General features: G+C 40.7%; 1 protein-coding gene across 2 annotated transcripts in view; it reads right to left on the bottom strand.

Moving 5' to 3' along the window:
- The window catches only part of LOC137320246 (antizyme inhibitor 1-like), a 53,195-nt gene that overhangs the window by 10,330 nt on the left and 30,355 nt on the right, over positions 1-12,510 (bottom strand). For both annotated transcript variants that reach the window (XM_067982014.1, XM_067982015.1), the window contains exons 4-7: positions 8,734-8,910; positions 8,398-8,570; positions 3,051-3,185; positions 295-376 (exon numbers count right to left, since the gene is read on the bottom strand). In XM_067982014.1, the coding sequence (XP_067838115.1) occupies positions 295-376; positions 3,051-3,185; positions 8,398-8,570; positions 8,734-8,910 (567 nt within the window). The remainder of the gene's footprint in view (positions 1-294; positions 377-3,050; positions 3,186-8,397; positions 8,571-8,733; positions 8,911-12,510) is intronic.

Genomic DNA, 12,510 nt, shown 5'->3' with positions numbered 1-12,510 from the left:
CGGTTTCTCTGCCACTGTGGATGCTGGGTAAAGAGTTCCACATTCCACAAAAAACGTTTCTTTCACCTGCTGCCGCTGCACGCTGACCTGCGTGTCCTGTATTTCAAGTTGTAAACAGACTTGGTGAATTAAAGGCTGTCCATGGTTCGTAATTTGCGAATATCTGTGGTTTCAAAGTACAGCTTGTATCTGTTGCAATGCAAGTTATTTGGGACTGTCAATAAGTGTCCATTTGTACAGGTTTCACTGTATTACAGTTAATCAAAGATTTCATGAAACCAATAGGATACTTACAGCCATATCAAAGACACATCGAGCATCAGCTAAAGCATGTAAATATGCCTCCATATTGCTGTTTGAACTTGAAATATGAAACCTGGTAAAGATGTTTTTTAAAAAAAATGAATGAATGCTGTCATTTGTGATCACCTAGCATTAGTCACTTATTAGTCTATAAGACTTTGCAAGCCTGCCGTTACCAAACTTAATAGTATCCATATCTGCCTATTGTACTGTGCATACACAGAATTACAACTTAATTATCTAGTTTCTTCATTCCATTTCAGCCTACATGTTGTAAAGTTTTCTATACAATTCAACATAGTAACTTATTAATCTTGAATAATTGTGATTTAATTCTATTCCATTATAAGAGATAATGATATCTAAAGTCAGCTAATTTGACTGGAAGACTAGATTTCTGGCTATTTTAGAGGCAAATGTGGAAAAAATTACAAAAAGAGAGCTGTGTGCCAGGTGGCTAAGGCAAATAGTTGACATTTTAGGGTTTGTAGCACTTCCCTCCAATAAATAAATGATGAAAGTCATTGCCATCAATAATTACATAAAAAGGACTGGAACCTGGAGCCTGAGCTGTCTACAAATAAATGACACTCAAACCGACTGCGACCGCCCCCCACCCCGGGCTGCAACAATGCCTGGGATATGAAACTGCAAGTGTCCAGAAATCTACATTAAAATGTTATTGGCCTCAAATTACTATGGTGTCCTAGCCATAACAATTCTATTTCAACGTGTATGTAGAAGCTACCATTACCTGTTAGTCAAATTATTAATATTGATTTGTAGTTATGTTTATGGGTCCCTTATTTTTCCCATGCATGAACAGTAAGGTTTGGATCTTGAGCAATGGTCTGACCGTAGACTGCAAGATTAGTCTTTTGTGCAATTGGTCTTAAGTAAACGTACTTGAACAATTCTATGGGCTCCGAATATCCATTGGATGATTCTAACTTCTCTCACCATGCTAGGTTCCACAACCTCATTTTTGTCCCTTTCTTAAGCATAATTTTGGAGTGGAGCTGGGTGCAAAGAAAGAGGCATCCAGAATATAAACAGGTCTCTGTATGATGCCCACATTTTTCTGTGCTATATTTTCATCATCGTCTTTAAAACCATGAAAGAAAACAGAATTTAAAAAATGACTAAAACCTAAGTGGTAGTAAATGGACCCCAACCTAAAATTCCAGACAAGCAGTTGCTCTAGCTACTTGAAGCCCTCTCTAACATTTTAAATACTTTGAGATCATTTCTATAGTTGCTTTTTCAAAGGGCATGTTCAATTGATTGCACTTAAGTGCTGGCAAAATCTCCTACGTTGGATTTTATACCATCTATGCAGGGCGCATAGCCACAATAATTTTAGGTTTGAAGAATACAATTATATGGCATTTGAGTGCTTTATTAGTGTAAGCTTCACCATGCAATTAATTCTTTAATGGATTTATAACTAAACGTCACTTCACGACTAGCTCAATTCCCTCTACCACCCCCCCAGAAATCATCTTGTGCAAAAACATGATAAGTAAAATGCATCTCACTTTACATGCAAGAGAAAGATAGCATTCTAACATGAGACAAAAGAGAGTTAATCAGTCTAAGCTCCAACCATTTAGTTTATAGAAATCTCTAGTATTACATATTTAGCAATTGACTTGCACGGGATAAATACATTTAAATTACATGTTTTCCAGTGTGAACCATAAGAACCAAAACAGAGTGTTCTAAACATTCACATTAGTATGTGGAGCCGACATTTCCCCCGCACTCTGGCTAGAACATCACTTTAGTTGTTTTCTTCTATTTCACCAAAATGGGGTTATATACCAAATCAGAGACCTGCTCTTTGATCTCAATGGTATTCTCAAACCAGGCACTAAGAGCGTAGGCTATGGAGAACTCCACATTTCCATTCCTGTGGGCAACTATTTGGCCTTAACTTGGTATTTTCCAATCTCAGTTGCATTACTTTGGGGGGAGTCATGGTCACAAGCTTATGTTCCATTCTTTACTGGAAAGATAGCCAATCTTTTAAATCAAGAGACAGGATACACACAGTAAAACCAGTGAGTGGGTAATAATGCGAGGCCCTTTACACAAAAATACAAGACTCCTCCATACATTGAAAAAGTGAACCCCAAAAGTGGGACTTAAAAGAAACACAATATGCAAAACTGCTATACACAAGTCAACCCACATAAAGAGGAGATCCCCCCATGCACACAAATCCAGATCCCCCTCCGCCCATTCTTTCCCTCCCCTGAAGCCTGTAAACCTGGAAGCTTCAGCTCTTTCACGTTTACAAGACTGGAAAAGGTAGTTTGTGACCAATTAAAGGGCAGCCTTTTCCAGTCCTCCAGGGCCAGGAACTTTAAAGAACTCCCCAAAGGTTCTGATGGAAGACAGAAACCAGAATGAGCCCACAGATGCAGCAAGCCAAGGTTACCATTTGGACACATGTTGGTGTCCCAATTTCTCAGATTTGAATTGCTTAAAGAAAGTGTGCTGTAATTGAAAAAACACACTGGAATCTTTACACCAGCTAAATGTTAAAATTACGCCAATGGGCAAGGTGCACAGATTGTAAAAATCAGTATGAATGTGTGGCTGTACCAAATTTTATGATTGAAAGTTATACATTAAACCACAGTTTGAACTTCTATCAGGAAGCATACTACGTTGCTTAGTTTCATGATATCCCTTCAGAATTTGATGTTATTGAATTAGAAAACAAAAATTATGCTGCTCACCTGACACCAACCACCTGAACCCCTAGTTCTTTTGCAGATTCCAACAGGTGTCTGCAGTCCTTCAAAGTAGCTCCAAACTTCATACTCATCTCATTTTCTTCACTTGAATCAGCAGTTGCAATGTCTACCAAGAGCCTAAGAGAAGAGGAAGATGATTGGGGCACAGTTGGTTTACATCATCATCACATGTGTAGCTTGAAGACTGTCAGAAGTATGAAGATTACGTTGCCAGGAGCTCCCACTTCCAAGCTCGGAATGTGAACCTAAATAAAAACAAATCCTGCACAGGAGAGAAAACTGGTGATTAGGGCCTAGATGTGTAGCTACATATGTTGTACAGGACATGAGGGGGAGAAAAAAAATGCAGCAAGCCAAGACTCAATTGTTTCATCAAAAGAGTTGACTGGGTGCTGTAACAAAAGTCCATTTAAGAACACCGGTATATTTAACTCATTCAATTAAACACAATTATTTCAATAAAAATCAAAAATTTGTGCTCTGAGTACAATTGTTTCTGGCTACTAAGACAAACACTTTTTAGTGAATAACACTATTACTGAGCTAATGACTTTCCCCCCCCCCCCCCAATTAAAACTACTCCTGCTTATCTCTGCTGAGGTGGCACTACTACAGGTCATAGGGATGCAAAGTTTGGGCGGGGGAGGAAATGTTCCACTCCTAACAGCAACTGATGGAAAGTGTGATTTTATGAACATGTAGTGTGGACTTGATTGAAGTCTCCTATGATTCCCCCCAGTGGTAGAATAGCATGCCAACACATATTGTTCAGGCTCTATATGTAGAATGGGTGCTAACAGTCTTCTGGTACCGTGCCTCTGGAGCTGTATCTCAGCATAAGCCATGCCTTCAGGACAGGAAAGCAAGCTGATTCTTTTCTGCACTTTTGTACTGCTTTGAATGTATGTGCTTTATATGTCTTAGCAAAAATGTAACTTCTAATAGAAAATTTGACAGATCCGTCCTCACCCAAGATTATGTTTTTGCTGGCTTTGGAAGTATAACTATTTTACAATATTACAATGCACATTAGGTTTTCATTATTACCTAGCAACCCACTATCCAATTCTGAAACATTTATCTGCCACAAACAGGCCACTGTTACACATAGTTTTACTAAGAAGTGTCAAGGACATCTAGTGAAACTGTAGAACTTTAAAGTGCAGCCAGTTTTGGGTATCATGAAGCAGATTTTCCATACAATATTAACTTCCAATTCAAAATGAAATTATAACATTTTCATAGGGGTGCACTCAAAACACTTAAATAATACTAGTGTCAGAAAATCTGACTCCTGCTCCTTGTGGCTCCATATTTAGGTAGTAAAAATATTTTTACGTACCTTTTTGGTGGCAGCATCCAGCAGTCCCTTTAAGGATTACTGGATTGGCTGCTTTAGGCCTGAGAAAACTGACTGCAGCATGCACGGTGTATGCTGCAGTCAGTCGTGATCCCGTTTCCCAAAGGCGCCTGAAATGAGCATTCAGCCCTCTATAGGCAATTGGCCCAAGGCTAGTTTTGAGCAGGTGCGCTGGATGATTCCGGGGCGCCCTAACCAATTTGGTATATGGTACTCTCCCGGTGCAAACTGAGCTTGCGCAAGTCACAGTGGTGCCTTCAGCTCCCATTTTCTGCCTGAAAAACAGGCAATGTGTAATCCAATTTCTAGGCCATAGACTTTTTCTTCATTTAATTTTGTTCACATAGATGCACTTTGTATGACCCGAAGGATGAAAGTTCTGTTCTGTGCAAGCAATAGTACTAAAGATTTAAGGTTGTCTGTGGCTAACCGGGCATTTCTAGTGAACGAACAATCCCAACCATTTCCCATCAGTTGCTTTAGTAGCTTTAAGTCTTGAGTAGGTCATATAATTTTTGTCAATCCCAGACAATAACTGATTGCAGTGGCAATAAGATGCAGAAAACAATAAACTGAAAAGATTGTGAAATAACACAAATCAGGTAAAATGGGTGTTCATTTTTAAATTCAATCATATCTGGAATGTTGCAGCAGATTGTATTTTTTTTTTAAAAACAGTATTGAAGTGAACGTCATCTAGGATTTTCTTCTGGTTTATGGAGCTCGTCTAAATTATCATCTGCAGAATTTTTAGGAAAAGGTGAATTAAAATAAACAAAAAATTAAAATGGTACCAATAGTAAAAAGGTAATTTGGTAAGAGGTGTGCTACATATCTTTAAGTGTAATAGTCATCATTCTTTAAACTAAGCTATACTCCACATACCGTGGATGGATCACCCATCCAATAAGAAAACAAAAAAAGATGGGTGCCTTCCCCTTCTAGGTAATATCTGAACAAAGCCTGTACAGCACAAGAACTTTCTGGAGTATATCCTTTATTTTTTTTTTGTGATGGTCAAATAATTTTTGCAATTTTTTTAATTTTAAAAGTAAAATGATAATGACATTTTTCCCATTTGGATTAATTTTGTTCTGGACAATTTTTAACATCAGAATACTGAATACAAAGATCAGCCTGTCCGGCCCTGTAATTTCAACCATAGAAATTAAACTTTACAGCGCGTTGATAACAGCTACTTACTGGCACCCGAACAATTGTGTCAATTTAATAAAGGCTTATAGTAACAAGAAAAGTGATAAACAGCAACACTGTGCTGCGCAGTCTAAGCTTCAAATGGTGACTTTGTTTTATTTATGTGTGGTTTCAGTGAAGTTGTGAACTGAGATACATCAAAAAGTGCCATCTTTTGGAAAAAAATTGAGAGTGCACACAGGCTGATCTTCATTTTCAGCACTGCATTTAAACCAGTGCTTTGGGAAGTTCTGAAATTTTAAAAAAATGTTTTTTTTTGTCTTTAGATTTGAGTTCTGTAATTAACAAGATCACTTCAGTAATGTTCATTTGAGGCTAATTTTTCTATTTCTGCAATTAGATAAGCTCTTATAATATAACAAATTTAATATAAAAGCAGCTATTAGTGACTTTCTGCCAGCACTAGGGATTTAAAAAGGAGAGAATATCACTGAGAAAATGTTCCCTCTTCATTTTTAAAAGATGCACTATTAGAAACCAAGTATAGCCAGAGGAATTTTAGAAATTCGCCTAAAATCTAAACTAAACTAAAACTGAATGAATTCCAAATTGAAGGAGACAGATCACCTATTACAGATGCATAGACAAGCATCCATTTTTGAAGAACCTAGTCACCAGGTTTTACAAGTAAAACAGTCTTAGTTTCATGGTCTGTCCGGGGAACATAAAGCAAGTCTTCTCCATTTGATGATATATAGATTGTGTAGTCAGTTTTGTGGATGACATGATGGCATTTGCTGTCTCTTGGCATAGACAAGTTGTTTATAACATTCCATAGCCTGCACTTCTGGGAGGCAGGTTTTGTGTAATGCCCAGTCACACCCTTTAGCATAATAGGCTGGAGTACTATTGTCAGCACAGACACTGAGCTAGCAGCCAAAATCATGGTGTTGCCCCAAATCATTTTTAAGGAATGCAACCATATATGGAAAAAAGCAGACCCCAACCCTATCCTTTAAAATGAAGACTAAAAGATAGGGTTCGACAAACCTATGATCAATATTAAATGATCAATAACTTGCCTTCTGCTGTAGTGGTGATAGTTACAGTGACTCAATTTTTAATCACAACACTTGCTTGCAGAATTCATTCATGCAACAAGCAATGTTTGTTCTGAGATCTGCCATGGTACTGAGCTTCCCCAGAAGATGCGGAACCATCGATTTGCACAACTGCCCACTGCACAATACCTATTCATATTCCAAGAAGTCAAGGACTTCACACTCGACTCACTGATTAACTTCACCACTGTGGTATAGGTCCAACAATTTCCATATCAACTGTGCTTCTTTCAAGGGTTGAAATCATATTCAGTCAAGAATATAGCCAAGTAAATAGAAGGCATGATCATTGTAACCCACCATATTCTCTACAATGCATCACTGGAGGAGACTAGAGACCCAGAGGTAGTTTAACAACAAGGTAAGCATGCCCAGGTTGCTTAGTGGGTAAATTATGATCCTAAGCCATACAAAGCAAAAGGTTCCGGGTTCAATCTTAGCCAAAATAGTAGTTAGAATGTTGCAACTGGTCTCAGAACCCCTAGGTGGAGGGAATTATGTCAGGGCTCCTACTCCTGATCACCATCACTGATCTCTGCTGAAAATTGCATACATGTGGTATCAGGTAAGAACAGAAATGGGCTCAGCAGTGACACCTCTCCGTCAAATTGCCTGCAGATAGGCTCACACATGAAAGATTGGCCAATTAGGGAAAGTACCAAAAGATTGCTGGCATCTCTGGGAAGTGTATATCAAAGAATCAGTGCCTTCAGGGGTCATAGAAAATTTGGCAAGCACTGCACTAGGAGATTCAGGATTTCTGCAGACTTAGGCACTAGAAACCGTAATTAATTTTACTGCCTGTAAACGCTAACCATGAAAAGCATGCCAACTGCCCTGGTGTACACTACAACATACCCTCTATGGAGGGTATTGAGGAAGTGAAATTATATTTCTGTTCAAGATCTGCCTTAGTGTGATATCTGGCTCACTCTTCTGGCTTTCTTGCCTGAATATTAATGGTTAGTTAATCTTCCAGATAACATTTGTATTTAGTTAAGGCATAAATATTTTACCTGAGAGGCTATTCCAAGTAATTTATAACTACATCAGTTCAGTCTCCCATTGGTAATTTGCAGACCAGAATATTGAGAAGGTTTGGGTTTTAAAAAATGTAAAACACAAACTAAGATTAACCAATATCAGAGGTCTAATATGCTCTGTAAAACATTAATGACCTCATCTAGAGGCTGCACATCAAATCATATAATTTTACTTTAGAGTGGAAACAGGGTCTTGGGCAATTATTTTACGTGAAAGAACTGAATATCTACCTGTGTAAAATACTGATGAAGAAATGGAAAACATTTACAAAAATGATGCAAGTACATGCATAGCAAATGTTTAGAGGGTCCTGGTTTTGTAAAACACCTTTTGGTAGGCTTTGTCTTTTCACTTTAATTCATATTTCTGAGGGGGAAGATGGAGACCTCTTTAGGTGATATTGCTCCTCAAGACAGACAAATCTATTCATGCCCATATTCAAGTGCAGCTCACGATTTAAAAGGAACAAGATATTACCCAGAGTTTAGTTACTAAGTTGGTAACTTCTTGAACAGAGAGTGCTAAAGTGTATTCATGGTTTTTCAATGAAATATACTGACCAATCACATAGCACCAGAATGGAGGAGAAGATTCCAGTTGCATGTTAAACAATCTATACTACATATTTTGGTTAGCTTTACACACTTACTTGGCACTGGGATGGTTACGTGCAATTTTCAGAAGTTCAGCATCATTATCACAACTCATGACATTTATTCCCTTTTTGGCTGCATACTTAATCTGGGAGACTTGCTTGCATGGGTTTGTGTAGATGATATTTTCAGATGTTACACCCAAGCTTTGCACAAGAGTTATTTCATTCTGTGAGAGGAAATACACAAGTTTTCAGACATTAGCTTATATGCTCCAATTCTCTACATCATTTTAATTATTAAGTATTTGAAGAACATTACTGAACTGTGGATTGCATAGATCTCTAGAATTAATGCAAGAGAATATAAATACAAACAATAGCAACTGTCACCTTGTTTGCACAAGCAAAACCAGTTCCAAGAGCTGCCAGAACTTCAATTACAGATTGACTGCTGTTACACTTAACAGTGTAAAATGGTTTCACATGTGTCATTACATTCTGCCATCGAATGTTCTTCTTCACAACATTCCCAAGATCAGCAACAAAGAAGGCATTCCTTTCAGTTTGCTATAATTGGGAGCAAATGAGAAAAATATTAGTTTCCAATTAAAATTAGAAAGAACTATATGCGAATCTGGCTTCAATTACCTGAAATATTATTCTTCATGGTTACACTGCTCAGAACAGTGACAACAGAAATAAAGCTCTCTGATGGCTCAACTGGTTAATGCAATGAGCAGCTCCATCATAATCAGGAAGATCCCAGCCAGGTTTGATTCGCTATCTGTGCTGAGTTATTTCCTTTCAGCTGGCCAACTTACTGCTCTCTAGCAACCCTCTGGAGTGTGTGAATGACAGATGAGAACAGGATCCTGCTTAACTGTGATGCTCCCTGCAGTCAAATAGCACACCAACGTTCAGCAAGTGGAGGTTTACACATTAAGACTTCCTAATTGGAGGAGCTATAAAGGGCAACCAGTTAATTTTTCAGATACACTGCTTCCAGTGGAGAATTTTACTCGAGAATAGTGCGAGTCAGACAACTGAGTATGGAGGTCAGTGTGTCCGATTTATGGCGTTCCCAATTTTCTGTCCATTAATAATGCACCGAGAGGAGTCTCCAAATATTTACCCTTCTGTCCAAGGAGAGGGCAGAAAACAAGTGGCAGAACAGGAAAGTTTATTTAAAACCTCATAACATGGGCATGGGCAGCAAAGTGAAATTACTAGTTCTGAATAGAAAACTGGAATAATATGAATGTTCTCAAGTAATGAGCTTGGGCACAAAGTATTCATGAACAAAGGTTGTTGAGTTCAAGATTTAAATTGAGCCCAAATTCACTTCTGAATTTTTCGGTCACCATCGACACAACCATATTATTTTAATTGTTGAAATTATCAATAATACAAATTTACCTTTAAAGGCTTCCACTTATTAAGTAGACAATAAAACATTACTCTTAAATTGTCATTTAATAATTTATTTTGATTGGAAATGTTTAGCAGCAAGTTAAGGCAACATGCAATTCTTCATGGATAAGTTTTCACACAAATGAAGCAGCTGAACAAATCTAAATGTATCGAATTAGCATGTCACTAGATTGTCTAGACATATGACTCTATGGTTCTTTTTTTATTTGTTCATGGGATGTGGGCATCACTGGGAAGAACAGCATTTATTGCCCATCCCTAATTGCCCTCGAGAAGGTGGTGGTGAGCTGCCTTCTTGAACTGCTGCAGTCCGTGTTGTGAAGGTTCTCCCACAGTGCTGTTAGGAAGGGAGTTCCAGGATTTGGACCCAGCGACGATGAAGGAACGGCAATTTATTTCCAAGTCGGGATGGTGTGAGACTTGGAGGGGAACGTGCAGGTGGTGGTGTTCCCATGTGCCTGCTGCTCTTGTCCTTCTAGGTGGTAGAGGTCGCGGGTTTGGGAGGTGCTGTCGAAGGAGCCTTGGCGAGTTGCTGCAGTGCATCCTGTGGATGGTACACACTGCAGCCACAGTGCGCCGGTGATGAAGGGAGTGAATGTTTAGGGTGGTGAATGGGGTGCCAATCAAGTGGGCTGCTTTGTCCTGGATGGTGTCGAGCTTCTTGAGTGTTGTTGGAGCTGCACTCATCCAGGCAAGTGGAGAGTATTCCATCACACTCCTGACTTGTGCCTTGTGGAAGGTGGAAAGGCTTTGGGGAGTCAGGAGGTGAGTCACTCGCCGCAGAATACCCAGCCTCTGACCTGCTCTTGTCGCCACAGTATTTATATGGCTGGTCCAGTTAAGTTTCTTGGTGACCCCCAGGATGTTGATGGTGGGGGATTCGGCGATGGTAATGCCATTGAATATCAAGGGGAGGTGGTTAGACTCTCTCTTGTTGGAGATGGTCATTGCCTGGCACTTGTCTGGCGTGAATGTTACTTGCCACTTATCAGCCCAAGCCTAGATGTTGTCCAGGTCTTGCTGCATGCGGGCACGGAATGCTTCATTATCTGAGGGGTTGCGAATGGAACTGAACACTCTGCAATCATCAGCGAACATCCCCATTTCTGACCTTATGATGGAGGGAAGGTCATTGATGAAGCAGCTGAAGATTGTTGGGCCTAGGACACTGCCCTGAGGAACTCCTGCAGCAATGTCCTGGGGCTGAGATGATTGGCCCCCAATAACCACTACCATCTTCCTTTGTGCTAGGTATAACTCCAGCCACTGGAGAGTTTTCCCCCTGATTCCCATTGACTTCAATTTTACTGGTGCTCCTTGGTGCCACACTCGGTCAAATGCTGATGTCAAGGGCAGTTACTCTCACCTCACCTCTGGAATTAAGCTCTTTTGTCCATGTTTGGACCAAGGCTGTAATGAGGTCTGGAGCAGAGTGGTCCTGGCGGAACCCAAACTGAGCATCGGTGAGCAGGTTATTGGTGAGTAAGTGCCGCTTGATAGCGCTGTCGATGACACCTTCCATCACTTTGCTGATGATTGAGAGTAGGCTGACGGGGCGGTAATTGGCCGGATTGGATTTGTCCTGTTTTTGTGGACAGGACACACCTGGGCAATTTTCCACATTGTCACGTAGATGCCAGTGTTGTAGCTGTACTGGAACAGTTTGGCTAGAAGCACGGCTCGTTCTGGAGCACAAGTCTTCAGCACTACAGCCGGGATTCTGTCAGGGCCCATAGCCTTTGCTGCATCCAGTGCTCTCAGGCGTTTCTTGATATCACATGGAGTGAATTGAATTGGCTGAAGACTGGCTTCTGTGATGGTGGGGATATCAGGAGGAGGCCGAGATGGATCATCCACTCGGCACTTCTGGCTGAAGATGGTTGCAAACGCTTCAGCCTGGTCTTTTTCACTCACGTGCTGGACACTGCCATCATTAAGGATGGGGATGTTTAGAGCCTCCTCCTCCCATTAGTTGTTTAATTGTCCACCACCATTCACAACTGGATGTGGCAGGACTTCAGAGCTTTGATCTGATCCGTTGGTTGTGGAATCGCTCAGCTCTGTCTATAGCATGTTGCTTCCGCTGTTTAGCATGCCTGTAGTCCTGAGCTGTAGTTTCACCAGGTTGGCACCTCATTTTTAAGTATGCCTGGTGCTGCTCCTGGCATGCTCTTCTGCACTCCTCATTGAACCAGGGTTGATCCCCTGGCTTGTTGGTAATGGTAGAGTGAGGAACATGCGGGGCCATGAGGTTACAATTCTGCTGCTGCTGATGGCCCACAGCGCCTCATGGATACTCAGTTTTGAGCTGCTAGATCTGTTCTGAATCTATCCCATTTAGCATGGTGGTAGTGCCACACAACACGTTGGATGGTGTCCTCAGTGCAAAGACGGGACTTCGTCTCCACGAGGGCTATGCGGTGGTCACTCCTACCAATACTGTCATGGACAGATGCATCTGCGACAGGTAGATTGGTGAGGACAAGGTAAAGTAGGTTTTTCCCTCGTGTTGGTTCGCTCACCAACTGCCGCGGGCCCAGTCTGGCAGCTATGTCCTTCAGGACTCGGCCAGCTCGGTCAGTAGTGGTGCTACCGAGCCACTCTTGGTGATGGACATTGAAGTCCCCCACCCAGAGTACATTCTGTGCCCTTGCTACCCTCAGTGCTTCCTCCAAGAGGTGCTCAACATAGAGGAGAACTGAATCATCAGCTGAGGGAGGGCGGTAGCTGGTAATC

This window comes from Heptranchias perlo, chromosome 3, assembly GCF_035084215.1.
Source record: "Heptranchias perlo isolate sHepPer1 chromosome 3, sHepPer1.hap1, whole genome shotgun sequence".
NCBI classification, from domain to species: domain Eukaryota; kingdom Metazoa; phylum Chordata; class Chondrichthyes; order Hexanchiformes; family Hexanchidae; genus Heptranchias; species Heptranchias perlo.
The sequence above is the reverse complement of the archived record's forward strand: the minus strand, read 5'-3'. Positions and strand labels throughout refer to the sequence as shown.